This window comes from Paroedura picta, chromosome 2 (assembly GCF_049243985.1).
Source record: "Paroedura picta isolate Pp20150507F chromosome 2, Ppicta_v3.0, whole genome shotgun sequence".
Taxonomy (NCBI): domain Eukaryota; kingdom Metazoa; phylum Chordata; class Lepidosauria; order Squamata; family Gekkonidae; genus Paroedura; species Paroedura picta.
The window spans coordinates 43,776,787-43,801,221 of NC_135370.1; the positions used below are offsets into that span (position 1 = coordinate 43,776,787).

General features: G+C 40.6%; 1 protein-coding gene and 1 long non-coding RNA gene across 18 annotated transcripts in view; one reads left to right on the plus strand and one right to left on the minus strand.

The window, feature by feature from the left end:
* BAZ2B (bromodomain adjacent to zinc finger domain 2B) overlaps nt 1–24,435 on the plus strand; it is a 260,648-nt gene that overhangs the window by 168,613 nt on the left and 67,600 nt on the right. For 11 of the 17 annotated variants that reach the window (XM_077319933.1, XM_077319942.1, XM_077319936.1 and 8 more), the window contains 9 exons: nt 1,293–1,454; nt 3,507–3,700; nt 5,500–5,712; nt 7,831–8,226; nt 12,636–13,254; nt 14,234–14,530; nt 16,871–16,931; nt 17,679–17,787; nt 18,085–18,186. In XM_077319933.1, coding sequence (XP_077176048.1) covers nt 1,293–1,454; nt 3,507–3,700; nt 5,500–5,712; nt 7,831–8,226; nt 12,636–13,254; nt 14,234–14,530; nt 16,871–16,931; nt 17,679–17,787; nt 18,085–18,186 — 2,153 coding nt within the window. The remainder of the gene's footprint in view (nt 1–1,292; nt 1,455–3,506; nt 3,701–5,499; nt 5,713–7,830; nt 8,227–12,635; nt 13,255–14,233; nt 14,531–16,870; nt 16,932–17,678; nt 17,788–18,084; nt 18,187–24,435) is intronic. The other 6 variants (XM_077319941.1, XM_077319943.1, XM_077319944.1 and 3 more) reach the window with 1 other exon arrangement.
* Nucleotides 1,258–10,040, minus strand: LOC143829323 (uncharacterized). The gene is made up of 4 exons (XR_013228073.1): nt 9,191–10,040; nt 7,945–8,032; nt 4,795–4,908; nt 1,258–1,418 (listed from the first exon to the last, which is right to left on the minus strand). It is a non-coding gene; the product is annotated as an uncharacterized LOC143829323 (long non-coding RNA).

Here is a 24,435-nt window from a genome sequence, read left to right on the forward strand (position 1 = left end):
CTTGAAGCTCAGTATTGTTTGCAAAACATTGTTCATGTTTGTTGCTATAGGTAATGGAAAGAACAGGATTTTAACTTTGACTAGCAGCATGGAAATTATTCTGCGCTTAGTTTAGGGCAGGGGTGGTCAAACTGTGGCCCTCCAGATGTTCATGGACTACAATTCCCATGAGCCCCTGCCAGTGACTGCTGGCAGGGGCTCATGGGAACTGTAGTCCGTGGACATCTGAAGGGCCACAGTTTGACTACCCCTGGTTTAGGGTGTTAGACTAGGCCAGACTTTCTCATCTTTTTTACCATTGAAAACCCCCTGAAACATTTTCAGACTTAGAGAAACTCTGGAACTGGTGCAATTGTACACAATATGGTCCCTCCCCTTCTCACCCCCTCTAGGCCCATCATTGGCTATTTGGGGAAGGAGGTCAACATGACCATATATGGTCATACCACACAATAAATTAAGCTTCTGTGCTTTGGCCACCAAAGCGTCGGTTTATGCCTGAAGCAGTCAATGCCATGGTGCAGGGGGGAGGAGCAGTGCCGATGCCAGCATGCCAGTCAGTGCACGCATGCCGGTGCAGAGCTCTGCACCTGCGTGCAGGCGCCGGGTTGTGCACCACCACTGGTGCCGTCCCTGCACCGTGGCACTGGCCGCTCCAGGCATGACTGGCTGCTTTGGCGGCCGAAACGCACAAGCCTACAATAAATGTTTAGCCATTTTTTAAAATATATTAAAATTAATTAGCTCCCACCCATTTGGGAAATCCTTCCAGGGCCCTCAAGAAACTTGAGGGTTTCACAAAACTCTGATTGAGAAATCCTGGCCTAGGCCCAGGGAGATGCAAGTTCAAATTCCGGCTTGCTGTAGTGTCATCCTGACCAGACTTAACACCCTTCTACTTAGAAGGGAGTTGTTCTGTTCAGGATTGCACTGCTGATGGGTGACTTTGGGAGAGTCATTCACTCTCAGTTAATCTTTATCTACAGGTTGCAGTGAGAAAAGTGGGGAAACACACGTGTGGTGTCCTGAGTTTCTCAGAGGATGGGGGTGGGGGGGTAGAACAGCATTATCAGCTGGTGCTTCCATTTTATACTCCAGATAGTAGATGCTACTTAATAGAAACATAATAAATGTGCACTGATCTCTATTTAAATGAACAGCAGCAGAGCTAGGAAACCACAGGTGTCCACTTGATGGTATGGGCATTCTGGTTGCACTAGAATAGTAGGTAAAATAACAGAAACAGAGTTGCTAGTATTTTTGTCTCAATATTTTCTTTTACTCTTGGGCAGAATGGTGGCGAAATACAGATGTACATTCCCGTACCGGAGCAGCTTTCTTCCCACCAATTCTGGGAATTTCTCCTCTATTTGCTCCTCCTGCTCAGAATCACGACACCACTTCGTTCCATTCAAGAACTGCAGGAAAAAGTAATCGAAGTAGCTCAGAGAAAGGTAAGTTCTAAAACTGGAATGTAACTGAACATGCAGTATTTCTAGAAAATGTACATCCAATTTTGTGAATAAATTACACAGTCTGTGAATCCTTTGAGCATGCCGTGAGCAACGGAAAGCCTGATATTCTAATAGCCTCATTTACCTGTGAAAATGAATGGAGGTCATGCCTATTGCAAGATTAGACAGACAGCCCTACTTAAACCTTTTTAAGGTAGCAACACTGACATTTTGTTGTACGCATAAACATAATGTGATTTAATAAAAATGGCTAGATTCGAGTCCAATAGCACCTTATAGACCAGGCTTTCTCAACCAGGAATTTGTGAAAGCCTGGGGTTTCTTGATGGCCCCGGAAGTGTTTCCTGAATGGCTGGGAGTTAATACATTTTTTAAATATTTTTTAAATTTGTTAAACATTCATTGGATGATATGACCATATATGGTCATGTCAACCCCCTCCCAAAATGGCCAATGATGGGTCTGGAGGGGTGGGAAGGGGAGGGGACCCAGATAGGTAGGTACCCAGCAATGCTTCCCAACTATATCCCTCATGATCCTGCCACTTCTGGGATTTCTCAAAGCCTGAAGAATGTTTCAGGGGTTTCTCAAAGTTAAAAAAAAAGTTGGAAAAGGCTGTTATAGACCAACCAGATTTTCAGGATATAATCTTTCAAGAACTGAAGTTCCCTTTCTTAGATAGAATGGAGGGAGCTTTGACCCTCAAAAGAGAGTCTCTGCTTTAGACCTTCTGCCATTAAGACAACACATTTGAGTTATGTACAAAGCCATACATATGCACGTGTACTGAATCACACCATCTTTAACCGCTCCTGCGGAGCGGATAAAATAAAAGAGTAAGGGCCCTGAGGGCGGGCCCTGTCCGGGATGAGGAAGGGTGCCCATTGGCCCCTTCCCCTGGACTGACAAGCGGAGGGCCCAATCGGAAGGCGCGAAGCCTTGGGAAGGGGAAGGACCTTGGCAGGGGACAATGCCATAAAGTCTACCCTCCAACGCAGGCATTTTCCCCAAGGAAACTGATCTCTGTTATCTGGAGATCTGTTGTAATAATGGGAGATCTCTACGTCCCACCTAGCGGTTGGACAATGTAACTAAGGATTATTTTATTTTTAAGGAGACATACTACAGATTTCTCTAGTTTTACACCTGCTGAATTAACAACAGGAATATAGGCATAGCGCACATCCGTTCCATGTGCAATATTTTGCCTATTTACATAATACTAGCCTTTTATTTAAAAAAAATTGATATAGAAATTGCAGCTAACAGATCTTGGCTAAACTGCTGTTATAGCTGTTTTGTTTATTTGGTTTCTTATAACTTTTAATATTTTGAAATGTCCATTCTTCTTGAAATATGTGTTGTATCCGTCCACAGACTTCGTGGACCAGGAGTTGCCTCCTTGGTTCACCAAGGTTTTGTTCTCCTCAGGAATACAGACCAACACGCCTACCCACAATCTATCCTTGGGAATGCCTTTGGGAGGAAAGTAAAAGCCATGGGAGAGGGAAATTAGTAGAAAAACAAATCTTTGAAACTACTTGGTTGGAGACATATTGTTTTTTATGTGTGTAAATACCTATTTTAAAATACTTTAGTCCATGCACAGGCCTATTTTGATTCTTGTATGCTCAACGCCTTTCCATCCAAAGTATTACAAGGGAGATTTGCCAAGATTCCTTTCGAAAACAGACTATGCACTTGTGAATCAAATTCTCCTGACACCATCCAACATATCTTACTGGATTGTCCCTTGTTCTTTGTCCAGCGAAAGCACATTATACCTTTTATACCGAAATGGAGAAACCATTCAAGAGACCTGATCAGCCAATTTTTATTGAGTGATAAGGATGCCGATGTCACTTTTAAATTTACAATTTCTGTCTTCAGTTTTTAAATTTAAACTGATTGATGTATCTTGACTGTCTTTGTTTATCTTGCTAATCTGCTTTATGCCAATAAAGGTATTGTGTGTGTGACTCTTGTATACAGTATTTGCTAACACTCTATTTTTAAACCTTGTTTTTCAAGGTGTTAATGGATCGGTAAATGGGAACAGTACCACATCAGTATCAGGCATCAATACATCTGTATTATCCACCACCACTGCAAGTTCTGCAGGGCAGGCAAAGGTTATAACCTCAGTAGGAAGAAGTCACAAATGTAACCAGGAACAAAATAAAAACCAGATTCTGGATGCCAGAGCTGAGAAGATTAAAGATAAGGTAAAAAGAAAAAAGAAAAAAAGAGTAAAGGACCTTAATTTTAGCCATTTTTCTTTCCATCTAGTCTAGTAAGACATATTTCATCTAGCTTCAGGCTAAATCAAGGTATCTTGGGTTGAAAACTCTATGTACGGTCAGTCAAGATGCAGTCGTGTTAAGCAAATTTCTACAACTCTGTCTGTCTTTCTATCTGCCTGTCTTTATCTTTATCATTATCTTATCTATACCACCCTCCCTTGCAACTCATGGTGGTTTACACTGAACCTTTCATAATACAATACAATAGCAACCTGATTTGAATAGCTAACATTTTTAACAATAAGTTGGATCTAAAGTAAAAAAAAACTTATAGAACAGTCTGCAATTTAAGGTTCAACAATGGATGTTATGGTTTTACTGCACTGTAGGTTCAGTTCTTCTGTGGTTGCGGTTGATGGTGGAAGTGGTCTCTGGGCTCTGGTTAGTGCTTAGTTCACTTGTTTTGGTGGAAAGCCTGGTGGAAGAGCTCCATTTTGTATGCCCTGTGGAATTGTTCTGGTTCTTTGACTAGGGGCCAGGAGCAAATTGGGAACCTGTTTAGGATGAATATGACTAGAATAATATGGTCCTTACAATCTGCTCCAGTCAGCACATTTTTGCCTTTTCCATCTTGATGTCCTTTTGAAAACCACTAGCTGATTGGTACTAAACAGCAGTTAATTAAACCCAAGCACAGTCTAAGACTTTGATTGCACATACACAATGCCCTCTATATTGACATGCAGATAGAAATATGTCCCTTCATCATCTTGTAGTACTGCAATGAATAATTTGCATTCAAATATGCGTATGCATCCATTTTGAGTAGAAGGTGCCAAATTCATCAGTTTAATTTGTGTGTGGAAGCAGTTTCCATATGCAGGGCTTCCTTTTGTGGCATATGACCTCTATTGAAAATTAGAATATTATGTCTAATTATATTCTGTCTGTGCAGATATCTGAACAACAACATGCATAATCACATACACAATTATAATAGTGAGTTGATTCTACAGGTAATTTTCCGCCAGTGGAAGAGAGGGAACTTTTGCCAGTTCTCCTGTCCCATTGCATACCTTACTTTACCCCCTCCATGTTGTTCCTGAAAGTTCTCTATTCTAGCACCAGATTTTCAGGGAGCTTTCTGAGTGGCAGGGGAGGGCTGGTGGAAATCAATCTCCCTTACATCCCTGGAAGGAAAGAAAAGTACCTTTGGATTCACTCCAATGTTTTTAGTGACCAGATTATCCGCTTGTGCTAATTACAGTTACAGCATGTGCTTTCAGTGGGAAGTTGTGAAAAGGGTACTACCCTGGGGATCATCATATATAGCAGTTATACAGCACTTCCAATTTGCAAAATGCTTGTTTTGCTTGACCTCACAGCAGTCCTGTGAATAGATTACCGTTAATCCCATTGAACAGAATTTGAATGGATAGAATTGCCCAAGTTCACAGGATGACTCCATGGTGGAAGCAGGATCAGTATCTAGGTCTTGCAGAGTCACGTGAAACTCTATCCACTAGCCAGTGGCTGGATCCATCAGAGGATTTCTGCTTGTGTAAGGGATGACATTTTTGCCAGTTACACCCCTCCCCCAGGAGCAGCGTGTGGAGGGGCACTTTGGATAGCATGGGGAGGTCCATGGAAAATGTCTGGTGGATCCAAGCCTATGTTCACAAGAGGGTAATAAGGTGAAGTTTATTGTTGAGTCAGGAAGACTTGGGTAGTTCAGGTGATAAAAGATGTATATATGCACACATGTTTTTCTTCCTCCTAAGAAACCCAGAAAAAAAGCAGTGGATAGTTCCAGCAACAGCGAAAGTGATTCTGGCTCCTCTTCAGACACTTCCAGTGAAGGCATTAGCAGCAGTGACTCAGATGATTTAGAGGAAGATGAGGAGGAGGAAGAGGAGGAGGATCAAAGTCCTGAAGAAAGTGAAGATGACGATTCTGATTCAGAAAGTGAAGCACAGCCGAAAACTAAGAACAAGGTATGGTAATGCTAGTTTCTGGGTATAGTCTTTTTTAAGCTGGTCTTTTTAGTTTTGTGCAGCTGCCTTGAAGGACAACACTGCTGTGTAAAAACGTTTTGGCAACAGTTAAAACCTGAGTTTAGCAGCATACCCCTCAGTTTTATTTGTTTTATTATTTATTATATCATTAGATTTTTAATCTGCCCCTGTCTGAAGGCTCGGGGGGGGGGGGAATTACAACCTATTAAAAACAGAGATTTAAACTTTTAAACAAATTTAAAACTGTAAAAAATTAAAAATTAATCTCTAAAAGCTGCATTCTTTAAATAAGAGGAGAAAAGGAAAAGAGAGAGGGACAGTAGATGAACAATAGTCCCCAAGTGTTAATTTGCAAGGTAAAAAGGGAGGCCAGCAACACTATAGATGCTCTTTTAGGGCATCTTGGCATGAACAAGAGCGAAATCATGCGAAAGGTTCAAGGCAAGCATGAACAAAAGTGGTCAGATCTTCTCAGAAAAGTAATCCGTAATAGAAATGTGATGAATAAGTAATTGGATATAACTTTGCTTAACTTCACAAATCGAGTCATTTCGGAATTCTTTTTCTTACAATTTAGCTGGGTTTTAAAAAAAATGTTTCTAGTGGAGGATATCTTTTTCAGACTGCTAATCATTTGCTGAAAGGTCACAAGAAAGAGTTACAACTCCTTAAGTTAGGGGGCAAGTATATTATAGGAAAGGAGCTAACCCAAGTCCTATTCTACTGTATTGTAAACCAGAAACATGCAAAGCAGGTGCCAGGCCCCAAAAGCCATGTGTGGCTCAGCCTGTGTGTTGCCGTGGCCGCAGAATTCTGTTTACAGCTGCTCTTTTCCTCGCATAGCAGTTAACACTGTCCAGTAACCGGTAGCCAGAATGTAAACCTCAGTGTTCTGTTAGGCTAATCGTGTGGCACACATTCAAAAGCAACTGAATTTTTGAATGTGCATTTTTATTCTGAACTTAGTAAAAGGAGGGCGTAACAGAGACTAGTGTGAAGGAGGCGTGCCGTAAGGTTAATTTAAGACTATTACAAAGAGATGACAGATATTCAGTGTATGTGTGTGTGTGTTTGTGTGCTTCTGAGGCTGTGGCAGAGTGCACGCCAGCGACTGTCGAATCTTTTGTTTGGTGTTAGACGATTGGACTACTTTAATAAACTTTGGGGGGGGGGTAGCTGCGTCGGTCTGAAGCGGCAGAACAAAGTTCGAATCCAGTGGCACCTTTTCGGCTGTCAAGCCACAGCCAATTTAGGGTGACCCCTCATGGGGTTTTTGAGGCAAGAGATGAGCAGAGGTGGTTTTGCCATGGCTTTCCCCTGCATAGCAACTGCAGTCTTCCTTGGTGATCTCCCATCCAGTTGTCGCTGATTCTGACAAAGACAGGGCTAGGCTGGACTATTTGGCTTCTGGGACTACTTTAGCAGCTAATTAATAACATTATGTCCCCGGTCTTGAGCTTGTGAGAGCCAGCTTGGTGTAGTGGGTAAGAGCAGTGGCTTCTAATCTGGCAAGCCGAATTTGATTCCCCGCTCCACCTCCACATGCAGCCAGCTGGGTGACCTTGGGCTTGTTACAGCATTGATAGAGCTGTTTTGACCAAGTAGTACTATCAGGGCTCTCTCAGCCTCACTTACTGTTGTGGATGTGGATGTGCCAAGGACTGAGCTTGAGGTCTGAGGCAGGATCCAAGCGGACATGTAACTGACCAGTCAGTGCTAATCTAGCCAATCAATTTAAACCAATCAATGCTAATATGACAAATTGCATGTGCGGGTGGAGAGACTTATTGTCTGCTTTGTATATATAAACTGGGGTTTTCTGAAGGGTTTCTCAGTCTTGGCACCTGCTACAGCATATACTCACTGCGGAGATCCTCAATAAAGAGCCGTTTGTTTGCCCAGTAGCCTGGTGTGTTTCCTATGAACTCACAGATTTTACACTTACCTCGCAGGGTGTTTGTTGTGGGGAGAGGAAAGGAAAGGTGATTGTAAGCTGCTTTGAGACTTCTTCAGGTAGAGAGCGGCATATAAAAACTAATTCTTCTTCTTCTTAAGTCCAGATGCGTGTACATATATACATTTTTTCTGTGTTTGTAGGTGCTATTGCATAGTGGACCAGAGATGAAAGCAGATGGACAGAAAACCCATGAAAAGCCCCAGGAAAAGAGAACACACCAGCCAATACCTCTTGTGTCTGATATCCAGACTCACCCATCATTCCAGTCCCAGCAGAAGCAGCCTCAGGTTTTGTCACAGCAGCTTCCCTTTATTTTCCAAAGCTCTCAGGCAAAGGAGGAATCTGTGAACAAACATACAAGCGTAATACAGTCTACGGGATTGGTGCCCAATGTGAACCCTTTGTCTTTGGTAAATCAAGCCAAAAAGGAAACTTTCTTAAAACTTATAGTTCCTTCTCCTGATCTACTCAAGGCAGGGAATAAAAATACCTCTGAAGAACCTAGTCCATTGACCATTGATGTAAGAGTAAACCGGGTGAGCAGATTTTGTTTTTCATTGGGTGCACATTACATTGGGTGGGTGGGGGGGGGGTTTGTTCTTTCGTTCGGATTAAGACAATGTGTTGTCTTTGGAATTTGTAAAAGCCTGTGTGGACTGTCTTAAATTTTCAGAGTGTAAATTTTTAAATATAGGAATTTAGAAACAAAGCATTTTCTTACCTCCTATAGGCTGCAATCCTAAATGCACTTTCCTGGGAATAAGCCTGATTTGATTAAATGGGGTTTATATTGAGCAGATTTGTCAAGGATTGCTCCCATGATGTAATAGCAGCTTTAAAAATCAAGACAGTATTAAAATGATGGGTCCCTGTGAGTTCAGCTTGGTATAGTGGCTAAGAATGGCAGCTTCTAATCTGGCAATCTGGGTTTGATTCCCTGATCCTCCACATGCAGCCAGCTGGGTGACCTTGGGCCAGTCACAGTCCTGATAGAGTGGTTCTCACAGAGCAGTAATGTCAGAACTCTCTCAGCACCCCCTCCTCACAGTGTCTATTGTGGGGAGAGGATGGGAAGGCGTTTGTAATCTGCTTTGAAACTCCCCCTGGCAATGAAAAGTGGTGTATAAAAAACAGCTCTTCTTTGCTTGTAATTAGTAGAGCGTTGTTTTCAAATGCCATAAAAGAAGGCATTTACATGGCGAAAGATCTTGCTGATCCTCTTCTCCCCCATCATGCAGATAACATCCACTCTCAACTGTACATATCACTAACATAAAAAGTCCAAATTATTCAGCTTGCTTTTTCCATTGCTTCTAGTTTGGGGTGAAAATGGGCACATTACAGTCCACTATCACATCCCCCAATGAAGTATGTCTACTCCTTCTCCATTCTCCCTTTGCCCCTCACATGTATGTTCATAAGTGCTATTAAGTTGTAAGCAATTTATGGCAACTTGGGGTGTGGGGAGGGTAAGGCAAATGAGAAGCTGAGGTGATTTACCATTGTCTTCCATTGCACAGTCTTCCTTAATGGCCTCCCTTCCAAGTACCAACCCTTCTTAACCTCTGAGATCCGATGATCTAGGACGATTCCATGCTGCCTTCACTCCATGCTTGCCCTACCTACCCATTTATTTAATGAGACAGGAATAAAGGGAACAGGAGAGCAGTTGCTCCACTCCCTTTAATTTCTTACTGACCAGGATATGGGATATTGCCACAGATACTTCTGTGACGTTACAGGAACCTCAGAGGTAATCTCCCATTTCCTGGTTGTGGAGTTGACTCAGGAAGGTGCTGGAATGCGACTCATTTAAGCGAGCCTCACTGCCTTTTTACACGGTATCCCTTGCCTTAGGAAATGGGAGATCATTCCTGAGGCCTCTGCAGTATCATGACTAGGGGTAAACCATTTTCTGGTGTGGGAGATGTCTAGAGAGAGCAAAGTACAACTCAGATCTGAAGGAGCTATGCTCCACAGTTGAGAGGAAATGGGAGATCCTTGCAGAACTGAGCAACCAATAGTTTCCTGGAAATAATGGATGGGCCAAACCTCTCTAGTTGGTGGTGTGCTTTCTGCTAGGCCATGGACCTTGATAGATAACTTTCTATGCTGATTCCTGATGATAGCCCTATTCCTCTCCCGTTGTGAGTGGGAAGAATTGTTGTGTGGGCTTAGAGTGAAGCTGTGTGCCTCATAACTTAGCCCAAGTCCCTAGGGATGCCATCTTCAGGTGATAGAGATCCGTCTCCTAGAGAAAATTGATCATTTGAAGGGTGGGCTTTATGGCATTGTACCCTACGGGAGGTCCCTGTCCTTCCCAGGCTTCATCCTCAAATCTCCAGGAGTTACCTAGTCTGGATCTGAGAACCCTACCTCCCATCCCCCACCAGTGGCCAGAGGTGACCTGGCAACACTACACATCACAGAAGAATCTAGAATGAGTCTATTGGGCAATAGGCGTGGACTCAGTGGGAGGACTTGAATTGTTCTGAAAAACTACAGCCTGAAGAGAAGGGCTTTACATAATAAATGGCTATGAGGAAAGGATCCTTATCCCCACCTAAACCAGTTTTACTAAGGGGCCTCACAAATGAATTTCAAAGCTGCCACTACATCATGAAAAACATAATCATTTGGAATTGTGTATGTTCTGCCTTAACAAAAAACATTTTGCTCGGCTTATGAGAACAGATGAGTATGTGAAGGGCAGTGAAGTTTGGACAGTGACAGTTGGTAAACATGAACTGCTTCATACTGTTCTCCCAAAACTCTTGTGGTTCCTGATCTCCACACTCTCTTACAAATGGCAGGAGATTTGCATGGCATTTGCGGTATGGAGGAAGAATATGTATCTCTCCCTTTAAATGAGACCCAACAGCTAAAGAGAGGAAGTGCAATGCCATATTTTTTCAGAATCCTAATATCATTATTCCAAATTTATACCCCATCTTTACAATATGAAGAGAAGATGCCTGTCTTCTTCTCTTTAGAAGAGATCTAAAAGCATAGGCATACATCCTTCAGACTTTTCTTCTTGCTTGTTCCTCAGAATATCCTAGGCATATGTTAGAACTCTAAACTTCAGGGCCCCTGAAAAATAGCTGGAGCAAAAAATTAATTAAGACTTGCAGTACCAACTCAGGATTTTAAGAGGCTTGATAACATCCTCTGTATTCATATTTTTAAAAGTCTTTAAAACTTGTCTTGTACAAAAACACACACATACAACCCAAACCTGGCAGTTCTATAATTTTTTTTTACCACATCTTCTCACAATATTAGGAGCTTATTCCATTAATGAAATATCTAGTGGCTTTAAAATGTGCAAGCCGGCAGAAAGGTTTGGATATGTTACAGTATGCCTTTTTTGTGTTGCTGAAAGGAAGATGATCCTGGTTTGACAGCTCCCTCAGAAAAAGGTCGTACACATGACGTTTTAAATTATGGCACATATTTGTAACTTATATGCGAATTTAAGACAACTTGATGGCACTCCTGGGGAAAAATCAACCTAGTCTTCCTTTCAGATAATAGAGTAATCACTATTACATCTCCATATGGGTAATGTAGGATTTTTGCTATTTAGATACTGATTAAGAAGTTCACAGTGGGATCGTAAACAGAATTATACCCTTCTAAGTCCACTGAAGTATGGACTTAGAAAGAAAATAGACATTCTATGAAGAAAATAAATGTAGAACTCAGTTTAGGATGAGTGGATCACCACTGAAAATGCATCCTTGTAAAGTGTCTTACCCAAACATTTTCTCATTTATATTCGTTTCTTTTACATTTTTGATATTCTTATACCTAGCGCATAAATTTGGCATGGCAATTCTACAGGCGCATTGCTTTTTATTTTCAGTTACCTACCTCCAGAACATGTTGCATTTTTGTTGCCCTTGAGATAATCCAAAGAGTGAGCAGAGCTGTACTATACCACTTATGCTTGCATCAAAGTAGTGCAAGTTTCATATTAATAGTCAAGGAGAACTGGGTGGCATGGTGACATTGTGTGTTGATACACCTTTTAGATTTTTGAATAGAAGGTGAAGTGCTTGTGCAGACAGTGGAATGCTAGCATGGTTCATACATGTTTTACGATTTTCAGTAAATATACTTAATGGCTGACGTTTAGTAACGAATGCTTTTTGTTTAACAAAAAGTTTGAAGTCAGTAATCCATGTATTCTAATTTAAGTGTGGTGAATTAATGTGGTTTCCCATGGTTTCCTGCGGCGTGTATTCATTGGAGATTTGTGAACAAAGGTTTGAATTGCCAGGTTTACAGAATAGACATAATATAGGAGAAGAGATTGAAACACTATAGCAGCATTTAACCGGTTAGAGGTTACATTATACCTCTTATAATGCTTATGATATTTTATTTTCACCCCACTGCTAAACCCAGTCTATACAGAAGTGAATCCCAATAATTACAGTGGGCGCTCCTTCCAGGTAAGCACGGGTAGGGCTGCAGCCTCTTGATCTTTCTTCCTTCATAATAAATACCTGAAGAACACCAGCATGGCTTTGTTCTTTTCCTTATGAAGTTAATTTTATCAGAGGTCGGACATTAGAAGCCTCCCCTCAGTAGCTAATGGTTGGTATATCCCCTTATCCTTTCTTCTGCATATATAGCAAAGGCCCTCCACCATTCCTTCTGCAGTGACCTTCCAGAATGATAAAAAGCATAATCAGTTTTCTTTGCTACCCACAACAACCCTATCAAGCGTCAATCCTGGATTAGTTCCTTTATGTCTCTTTCTTCCTATATTAATCAAGGCAGTGTTAGTTATCTTAATTTAGAAGGGGCAAAGCTGCTTAATGAACTGGATAGGTACCTATCTGCTTTCCCATCTATTTAAAATAGACTGGCAGACTGATAAGGTTATCTGCCTTGATGTCTGGTTATATCTTTGGTTGTCTTTGTGTTTCTGCAGGAACAGTACAAACAAGCATTCCCAGCACAGCTAAAGAAACAACATGAATCATCCAAGAACCTAAAGAAGGTTGTCACAACAGTATCAAATCCAAAGCCAACTAGTTCATCACCAGCTCATCAGAAACACACGTCTGTAGAAAACAACCATTCTAATCCTTTCCTGACCAATGCACTTTTAGGTAACCATCAACCCAATGGAGTTATTCAGAGCGTCATTCAGGAGGCTCCACTAGCACTTACCACGAAATCCAAATCTCAGCCCAAGGCTAATGAAAACGTACCTACTTCCAGCAATGTCACCTTTTCCTCACCAGTAAATTTAAGCACGTGTGGAAAAAAGACACCAAGCAACCGGACACCTGTTATGTCTTCTACCTCTCCTGTATTACCCGGTCCAGCAAAGGAAAAGGCTGTCAGCAATAATGCGATAACATCGGTAAAAACACAACACAACCATCCTTCCACAAAATCGTTAGTCCAACAGTTCAGAGGACCGGATTCAGACATTCTCAGCAGCAAAGATTCCGAAGACTCAAATGATGAGGATGACGACGACGACGATGAGGAGGATGAAGACGATGAAGATGAAGATGAGGATTCGGATGACAGTCAATCAGGTTTCTTGAAGTTTAAAGAAATGGTGTTAAATGCATGTCTTGCTGCCTTCCAAATGCATCCATCCATCTCTTTCCTCCTTCAGATGCCATGAGTAATAATGCAGGGAACTATTGTTCTGTCCTGGTTCCTATGACAATTGTAACTTATGGGATAAGAACTACACAGTGATTAATTGATGGGTCAGCATAAAATGGCATAATAGGCTCACTTGCTTGAAGTATTGCTATTCCTGCTACAGTTAGATCATGCCAAGGGCTTCCAAGTCTTTGAGAAGAAGTAGATATGGGAGGGTGGGAGGGGGGGATGGAGAGTTAAAATATTTTAGTGTTAAAATGACCTACAATGTTATTTCTAAAGCTAAGTACATAAAAAGTCTGTGGCAGCCATAATGGGGAGAGAATTGATTTATTTGTATGCATTTGTGCTCGATGGTATCATTCTGATGGAAAACAGTGCAGAATCAAACTTAGAACCCTAAATTTAAAGTTTAAACAAAAGTGGGGTTGTGTTCATGCTTATGAGAGTGAAGGCTAGTATACTTTGCCCTAGGTTCAGTTTTTGTGCAGTCCCCGGCAGCAAAAGAACTGTAGAGTTATTAAAACTCAAAACTGGTCTGAACAAATTATGAAATGACAAGCCACATATGATGGCTCATGCGGAGCTCAGTGCGTTTCAGAGTTTTGCTGCTTACCTGGGATGTAAAACAAAATAGAAGCAATCTTAAACATTTTGGGAGGCCACAATACCTGGTTTGTGGGTTGAGTCCAGTTACTTGGATGTCAGATTGAGGAAGCCAGATACCAAGAATTTGAAGGACAGAAAATTCATCCCAAATGAATTGCAGGAGCAATTTGTCACTGTTCCAAAAATACACAGTAATGATTAGAATGTGAAACCAATTGATGGCCAACATCCATAGATTCTTCCTTCTTATGCTTTGGGATTTCTTAATTCATGGTGCTCTCTGTTTTCCCAAAGAATCCGATAGCAACTCAGAAGGTTCTGACACTGAAGGATCTGAAGGAGATGAGGAAGATGATAAAGACCCAGATGAATCTGAAACCGACACAGAGGGAGAAAAGTCTGCAGTGAAACTGAACAAAACAGCTTCCTCTGCCAAAAGCTCTTCCATCAATCTTGCCGCTTGCTCGACTCCACTTAACCTCCAAGTAGCAAAGACCCCAAGTTCTGCTCCTGCAGCGTTATGCCCCAAGTCCCCTTCACCCGTCTTTGTGGGCACTCCTCCTCCTCCGCTTACGCCAAGCACACACTGTGGTATTGCAATGATTTTATCTAACAAAACGCGGTTATCAGAGAGGCTTTGTCGAAATCTAAAAAGGGAGGGCACTTGTTCAGTTCTTCTCAGGATTTAACCTCCAACTTTCAGTTTATTTTGTTACATTTAAGTTGGGGCATTAAGTTCCTTTTTCTCAATCACACATTGATCTCTGTGCTAGGATCATACAGGCAAAAAAAAATATTTAGGGTTGCTTCTGCATGGGGGTATTTGTTGGAATACAGCATACCCTCACTTGTGGGAGGAGTTTCCACCTAACATCATTCTCCTAACGTGGAGCTCTGTTAAACCAAAGCAGAGGGGGGAAATGCCCTGACTTAAAGGAGAAAGGTGGGGTGACAATGGGCAGACCCTCTGTGCAGAAGCTCCGCCCCCACCCAACCCATGGGTGGATGCTATTATGCTCCCCCTTCTAATGATATGTTAAGCTCTGTTTTTCTCTCTGCTTTTCAGCCTTTCAACTGGCTTCTTTTTTAGGTAAAAGCTGAGCAGTGATGCTTTGAGTTGTTATTCTCTGCTTGTTACTGCTGCTACAGACAATGACCTTCAGCAAAAGTAATGCTAGTGGCTGAATTTGCAAGAGAACAAGTTATTTTAAGTAAACATGGAGTAAACTTTAAAAATAAGACCAAACTAGACATGTGGACTAGCCTGCAAAGCACATGTATTCCCCAAGGGGTAAATCACACTCCATGGGGTCATTTTAAACCTGGGAAATGGCATGGAGGACCTGAAGTCCCCACCTGCATCATAGTCCCAATCTGAATCAGGGCCTGGAAGTGCTTGGGACATTAGTTCCTGATAGCTGCTATCTGTTTAAGGAAAATGGTCTCCACAGCCTTGACACCCCTTCCTCCAATTTACACTATTGACAATCTTGCAAAATAGCCTACAAAATTTTACCCACAAAACCATATCAGATTAAATTCCACATATCCATGTAGCTTTGATTTTTTTTAATGACTATTCAGAATTCACAAAGCTTTGATTTTCCTACTAACTGCAGATTAGGAAAAATTCTACTTCTTTAGATTAGGATTTTTTAAAATTTAGGGTTTGCACTAGAGAGTTGTAATTTATTACTAGACCTTACTGTACATTGAATGTGAATTGACCAGTTCTGTACATGTGACTTTTTGTTACGATGTGGGTGGGGGAGCAGGGAGCATTCAGATAGAATAGAATAATAGAGTCATAGAGTCTAATCCAACCCTGTGTTCAATGCAAGATCAGCCTAAAGCATCCAGGATAAGTACCTGTCCAGTTGCTGCTAAAAGACTGCCAGGGAGGGGGAGCTCACTGTTGGGTTGGAGCTTTGAGTGGAGAAAAGGAAACAGACCCAAAAAAGTGCATTAGTTGTGCAAAAAGTTCTCAAAATCAATAATATGCTTCATGTCATGACAGTTATCCAATAAGCCACATGCATACTGAGTTGCCTTGGCTATAGACCTGCTGAGGATCACAGCATTATCTGTAAATATATAGCTTTACTTACAAGCAAGTTCTTTTAGTGTTCTAGCCAGGCACGCTTCTTAGAGTGAGAAAAATATAACTTGTTTGCTCAGATTTAATGAAGAACTGATATGAAACCAGTGGTACCCTACCACGTTATAAGATTTCCTGTGTTATTCTTTTTGCATCTGATTCATGGCAGTTTTTAATATTTGGAAGTGCAGATGCAATCTACGGCTTGACTCAGGCACTACACAACCATAGCTTATTTTAACTAACAATGTTCAGGGTGGTTGTTCGTCTACATGCAGACTACTTAAGTATAGTGAGATAGGGGCTGACAAGCCAGGGCCTGAAGCTGGTTTATTAACTATGGTTTCACTTGAGTTCTGAAGACTGATGTTTTTGGTGGTTCTCTCAGGACACCCTCCCAGACAAAAGAGAAGCATTTGAGAAGGCAAACTGCGATCTAAGTGACTATGCATAAGCTTCCTAAACTATACGTAAAATGAACGGTGTTTTTTGTGTGATAACTGAATCAAGCTTACAAAAGCACTGTTGAAGCTGCCTCTTCTTTTAAAATCAAATTCCATTTCTTCATATTCCTGCTTGAGTTTTTGTGAGAGAGACAGCAAGTCACCGAGGGAGGTTTTAATTATGACTTTTGTCCTGGCCGTCAGAGATTGCAAACACATACCTTGCACGTTCCTCTATCATTTCAGCTGGGTAAAAGAAGCAGATAAACAAGTAAATAGAAGAAAGGATATAAGAGAAGGTGAAATTATGTGGTCTAAAATGGCAAGAGGTGATTGTGCAATTATAATTTCTGTTTTCTCCTCTCTAAAAATCAATACATTCTGTTCAAGGTACTTCAAAAAGGCGAAGAGTAACAGATGAGCGAGAATTGCACATTCCTCTGGAATACGGGTATGTAAAATGAATCTTTGTGTTAAATGTTAGCAACTGGTTGTCTGAAGTGTGTTTATCCTCTACAGGGGTAGTCAACCTGTGGTCCTCCAGATGTTCATGGACTACAGTTCCCATGAGGTCCTGCCAGCAAATGCAGGCAGGAGCTCATGGGAATTATAGTCCATGAACATCTGGAGGACCACAGGTTGACTACCCCTGCTCTATAAGGCGAAGACTTTGAAATAGCATTGTAGGTCTGAATCAGGATCAAAAGTTAACTACAATACTTAATGAGATATAGAGAGTTCTATTTTTTGTCAGCACTGAGGGCAGGAATCCACTAGATTTGGGAAACACAGATTTAAGGTGAAGCCTGCAGATCACTTGGTATTACAATGGACCTGCAGATCAGTCCCCCTGGAGAAAGTGGCTGTTTTGGAGGGTGGAATATTACCCTGCTGAGATCTCTCCCGTCCCCACATTCCACCCCAAAATCTTCAGGTATTTCCCCGCTCGGCTGTAGCCAGGAAGGCTGGAGGGGGCATTTGCAGAGGAGGAATGAAGAGGAGAAGTGTGGCTCTGAGATAGAGCAGAAGGTCCCAGGTTTAACTCTTATCCTCTCCAGTTACAATATCTCAGGCTGCAGAAGCCGGGAAAGACCTACCTCTGTCTGAGATCAGGGAGAGTTCCATGAGCAGAGCTCTGCTTGTGGTTAGCAAACAAGCTAGGATATGTCTCTTTACCTATAACTGTATTTTACTGTAGCTGGCAAAGAGAAACGAGAATAAGGAACTTTGGTGGCCGCCTTCAAGGAGAAGTAGCGTATTACGCACCGTGTGGAAAGAAGCTACGGCAGTACCCTGAAGTAGTGAAGGTATATTTTAAATGTTATACCGCCTGGTAGTTATTAAGCATGCATACAGGGTTATTTTTATTTCTTTTATAAAATGAACTTTTTCCTCCAGTAAAAATTCCTTGATGCAAAATGTCCTCTGATGTGAGGCTAATGTACCTTAACCTGCCTCTAAATTGACCTCTTGTAAATTCATATTCCCCTTGCCAGAATATGCAAAAAAAAAAAAAACATTTGACTTCTCTAATATTAGCTGTACATCAAAGCTGGGTTGTAATGACTAAAAAGCTGAAGTGGAAAAATATGTGATTTTTTCAGTATCTCAGCAGAAATGGAATAATGGATATCTCAAGGGACAATTTCAGCTTCAGTGCAAAAATAGGAGTGGGTGACTTCTATGAAGCCAGAGATGGACCGCAGGTATCCGCTTTTTAAAAAAAGTAAAGTCTTTGATCCGAGGAGTAGTATCATAAATCTAAGTTAAAATATATATATATATATTTACTACACTCTGGAGCATTGCTATTGTTAGCTGGTTCATTCTTACAGTCGTACACTTGACTTTACGGTAGAGATCAAGAGTGACTGAACATCTCCCCATGCAAGCGTGCTGAAAACCTGCACAACCCCAGTGGTTTCAGAAGCATGTGCCAGGTGTTCAGAACCTCTCACAGTCAGATTGGAAGCTGCAGTCATCTAATATTATGGGCCTTTGAAATTAAGTACTGTATTTGCTGGCGTATAAGACTACTTTTTTCCCATGGTGGGTCATCAGCGTATCTGCAGCGAGACAGGGATGCCAGCCTTTTCGGCGTGACCGGCCCGTTCTGCTCGGCAGGAAGCAGCGGCACTCCAGCCTGCCCCTTGTCTACGCAGAGCTCGCGCATGCACACTTGCGCAATAGTGCCGGTCACAGGGAGATGCGGGGACGGGCTGGGTACATCACAAACTCTATATTTTGAGTGGAAATGTTGGGGGGTCGTCTTATACTCCCAGTTTTATATGCCAGCAAATACAGTATAATCATTTAAATATTTCTTAGATGCACTTTATTCTCCTTTTATATATGTAGCAGTCATAGGTAGTTGTGTTCATATATCATAGATTTTTTTCATTCTATTGTCTTTGTGGCATTTGCTGAAATATACAGTCAAACATAGAAATATTTGTTTTGTGCAGAGAATGTATTATGGAATCCCATATACATAACTGAGATTTAAAAAAAAACTATCAGCCCTTGGGAGAATATGATAAATGTTTATGAGTTTTTTAGGGAGGGGGAATATTTGTATTATGTTATAGCTGTGAGAGTCCCAATTTCTATTCTTTTTGCTACATACAGTGCAACTCTAAGAGCACATTCTTGAGAGTAAACTCTACAGAATAAGCATTAGTAGGATTTTGAACAGAGGCTCACATTATTTTATTAATTTCCTTTCTTATCTGAGTATGTATTAAAATTTAGTTTCTTTAGCTAGAACCTTTACTTATCTTAGATGTGCCTTTACATCTTCAGATCCTTCTCAAAGTCAGTTGCTGTTGAGATTATTCCTATAAGATGGTCTTTGTTTGGCTGTGTGTGTGTGTGTTTAATGGTTGCCACAGTTAAAAAATAAGTGTATGTAGATATGATCAAATATTCCCCAAAACTTTCCTTGTGGAAGCTTTTATATCCTACCCATACTGCCTACAAAAATATGAAATAATGCATAATGTTTTGCAAATGGAACTGTATTCATTTTTTATACAGTAGCTAGAGGATTATGCTCATTATTTCAAAGGCTGAATCACAGAAAGCGGGGACCTATATCATATTTTTAAAACTTAAAACTTTTAAAACTGAAACTTAAGACGTAGGTCTCACAAACAGCACATATTCTCACTGCCATGTCAGAAAGGATTTGTAACAAACCAAAACAGTTTTACCACTTCATCTACTGGGTAGGAGAAGTAAGTCTTGGAGTATCTAACAGAACTTCTGCAGTTGTCGTTATATTTACTCAGGGACTAATGGGTAAGATGGTTCTGGGAAGAAGACTGTATATCTCTAAGGAAAAATTCTGAGAAGACTCCTGAAACAAAAATCCCCAGATTTTGTAAGAGAAGCTATCTTACTGAAACCGATATATAATTAATGATTTCCTTCAGGGTATAACTACTTGATATATTGGCTTTGTTCTGTTTTTACAGTCACAGATTGATCCAAGAAATCCTAGACATTGCAGTTTGGTTCTGCAATGTTTGATCATTGGGTTGGATTCCACCTAAAATGTCTACCTTGTCAAAGACTGGATTGATTTTTCACTTATTCCCCTTTCCCATGCAACTCTTTGATTTCCCCACAAGCTATTCATGGGGATCCCCCATATCCGAGGAACAGGATTTGGGGAGATTTCAAGCTGCTGTGGAAGGGGGAAATTGAGGTTCTATGGACAGAAACCATTCCATGTGTAGAAATTGCAGGCATGAGCCAAGTCATTGTTCGGCAAATGTTTGGTAAAAATAAGGATGAGGTGGATGGCCGATAGGTATTCCAGTATAAGTTTGTAGTGTAGAATATACTCAAATATTTGAGTAATCAGAACTATATATGCAATGGAATTATTTTTTTCCTTCCACTTAATGCTGGAACCCCCAATTCTCTCCAACGCTACTCCTTAGATTTGGAGGGCTTGAGAATTGCATGGTATGAACTGCAACTGGAAGGAAGACTTGTTGGGAATTGCCCTTTTTCTCTCTTGTATGCACGAACTCTTACACGAATTAGGCTGGTTCTGCTTTTAGCAGGGGGTTGGACTAGATGGCCTAGATAGCAGTTTTTTTAGGGAACTCCTATGGGAAGGGGAAGGCTGCAAAAATCCTTTCTGTGAGCTATATTTCATTCATGGTTCCTAGAATCCAAGCCAAAGCCCTGATCTAGATTGTCATAATTATGTAAAGTTCTTTTTTTCCCTTTTTTCCTTTTGATTATTTCTTTCAACATCTCTCAGTCCGTGAAGCAACGTACAGTCCTGAATCTCTTGTAAAATCAAGATTTACTCTGTGATCTATCACATGGCTTTAGTGAGAGTGCTACATCAACATGTAATATGACACACTCTTCACTGCACCATGCTGGCTCTTAACAGTCTTTAGAAATTGTGTGCATGGCAACCTTGTTCCAACAAGCTTTAGCTGCTCTGTTACTGAACATTTTTGCTGTGTAATTCCTTTGCTGATAGGGCTGTGTTGCTGTCTTTTTTCTTCTGCTGGTGGTTATTGGTCATGTGTTGGGCATGGAGGGCTTCTGATGTAAAACTGTGTTTGTCCTTCATCATTGTTCTTTATTGCTTTGTTTTATTCTGTTCCATACTGTTATAGAAGGCACTTCACATGTATTAGAAGTGGACATATGTACTGGTAACATAAACAAGTTATGGAGCCTCCATACCATTTATACCAGGGGTAGTCAAACTGCGGCCCTCCAGATGTTCATGGACTACAATTCCCAGTTGCTCATGGGAATTGTAGTCCATGAACATCTAGAGGGATGCAGTTTTACTGTCCCTGATTTGTACTGTCTAGTTCTTGTTACATCTTTGGTTAGATTCTGTGAAGGGCAAACTGAGATTAGTCCTAGCCAGGCAAAGAAGACAAGCCATCTGATTATTCAGAGAGTTAGCTCTAAATTTGTTATTCTATTTGGGGTGGAGTTAGAAGACATTTAAGAACCTTCAAGAGCACAGACATTGTTGCATTAGTGAGTGTAGAGCTATGCAGGATATTGAATCCTGGAGAGTGCTCAATAAAGGTAAGTAATTCTTCAGTGTCAGGACAACTTTTGTTTTTTACTGTCATAAGTATGCTTTGAAAAACATTATTGACCACCGCAATATATTATATCAAAGTTGCAGCTTTATCTTTTTAATATAATTGAAATAATTCTTATACTAATAAGTATAAATGTGTTTTTTTATAATGTTTTCATGTATGTTATTTGTATTTGCAAATCCCCTACACTATTACTATGTGTGAAGCAATAACAATATGTGGGGCCATTCTGCACTTGGAAAATATAGTGAAAGGTTTACCTTTTGCTGACACTAGTTTTTGGCGTTTTACACGATGTCGTCAGCATCCAACGTCCCAGCTGGGTTTTTAATAGTATTACTCCATTGGGCTGGCATAACGCTGTTTTGTTCGATGTGCGGAATGGCCCTTGGTCTTTATCACTGATAACCTTTGAAACCCATAGAGGACGTAGATTACTTCAGTTCAGTTCTATGAGCTCAAAGCGTATGCTCCTCCCAGTTTTTTTTTATGTTCTTCAAACTCCAACCATCCCAGCCTATGCCACATACCTAACAGTTCTTTGCTCAAATGTTTAAACACTGCCTCTTCAGCAGTCCTGCATGGGAGATACTGTAATTTACCTTACACAGATAGGCTTTGCCAGTGTGATCTGAAAAAGGTCAATTCCTTGCCTCACATGCTATTGGAATGCCCTTTTTACAACTTTTATCATGAACTGTGGATTGCCCCCTGCTTTAATTAAATTACTGTATGCTGCATTGAAAAACAAAAAGCCTCATATCTGTTGGCAGATAGGAATCCAAGGACTATGCTGGCAGTAGCCATGTATCTCTCCGCCATATTTTTCCTTAAAGCAATAAAATCTTCTTATCCACTGCTCAAGATCATTGGATCAAAGGAGCTTAAAATGTAAAAGGAAAGGAAAGACATCCTGGTTGTAATTATACATCGTTTAGCTTTTCAGTGGTCAGATCTGATACTGTTCACCTCAAGAATTGGCTTGTGCAATTTTGAGTGTAAATGAGGAATATGCATTCCTACCAAATCTTCTAGCATTTTCGTTGTGCATGAGTAGAATTGGCATGGGCAACATTAATGCTTTTTTTATGCCTTTTAAAACAATTATGACCCCTCTTTTATTGCTTTTAATGCACATTTGTACCAGAAGTCTTTTGAGGGAATTTGACTGTTGTTTATGCAGAATTTTAAAGATTGATTTTTTAATCAACATCACACTATTAGACATTGTATTTTATGTTTGTCTTTGTGAGACACCTTGAGAGTTGATACAGCAGAATGCTGTGGTAACTAAATGATAAAATATTTTGTTATTAATTTTATCTTTTCAGGCAATTTTTTTTTATCACTGTGCTTTAATTTCCTTTCTGTTCCTCATAGTTCTCTTGAAGACAAGACACATCACACTATCTTGTGTATAAACTGTTAGTTAAGAAAATAAGATATATTTACCTTTCTGCCTGAATTATAAGTACATTTTATGGCATTACTACTAGTAGAATTCGTTTATAGCCATAGGCCTTTACAAAATGACGTTTTATCGCAATTAATCCAACAAATTTCTGTAAAATTTATGATAAATAGCCAGAATCATTTGACTGTAGATTGTGATCCAAACATTTCAAATAGTGTTATTCAAAAATCTAAATTAAAATATCATTGTCCAGTCAGTCATGCATTCGTTTAGATATCAGTGCCCCGTGTTTCTCCTCAGCTGATAACTGTTTTTGCCTCCTCTATTTTATTCTCCCAATTGTGAGATAGCTTAAGCTGAGAGAGAGTGACTGGCCTAGGGTCACCCAGGAAGCTTGTATAGCAGACTGGTGATTTGAACCTGCATTTCCCAGATTCCAGTCCAGCACTCTAACTGCTGTACTGTAGTTCTTCATGTTGTCAGTTCTATCAACAGAATACTAACAAAAGTGAATCAAAATATCTCATGAATTAAGTTGCTTCTGAATGTCTTTCTGAGTCAATTAGTAGTTTATGTGCATTGTCCCCTATTTTTAAAGTATTCCATATTTCTGCCCTTAACTGTGTCTGTACTCTTATTACGTCTGTCTGAGGAAGTGTGCATGCATATGAAAGCTCATGCCTTGAATAAATCTTGGTTGGTCTTAAAAGTGCCATTGTACTCAAATTTTGTTATACTACTTCAGACCAACAGAGCTATCCACTTGAATTTATCTCTTTCTGTACCCTATGGTTGCCAGGTTCCTCTGCCAACTGGTGGGGGATGGAGGGATTTACCATTAGAAAGAAAAATGCTTAGATGACATTGCCAGCATCACACAGGAAGTGACATCATCATGTCAGCAACTTCCAGGTGACAACCTGGAATTAGGGCAAAAATACTATGTTGTAACTGGCTTCTACCATAGAGATTTTGTCAAAATATCAGAGGGTCACCAGGAAGTTAATGTTGTAATGACATCGTTTCCTGTGCTACAACAGCAACTTGGCATATAACTTCTTACTAATGTCTCCTGCTGGCAAGCTCATCAGCAGTTGGGGGGCAGGGCCCCTTAGCAGGGGATACTCACCTCGGCTGGGGATCTGGTACCTGTGTTCTACTCCTGACTCATACTGCCTAAATATATTTCCTGCAAGCCCCTTTTCTTATTTTTTCTCTGAATTATTAATGAATTAATTAACTTCATTTGTCATTTGCCTTTAGCTCTGAGAGTCAAGGCAGATTATGGAGTTATAAAAGAACAAAAACAAAGAAAATATAGTTAATTGCCATAAATTAAGCAATTATGTCTTTCCCTGGGTTGTTGCCTGTCTCATACAGAAACATTGCTTGTTTCTTCTTCACCTCCCTTCTCATACCAAGAGTCACAGCATAACATTAATTCT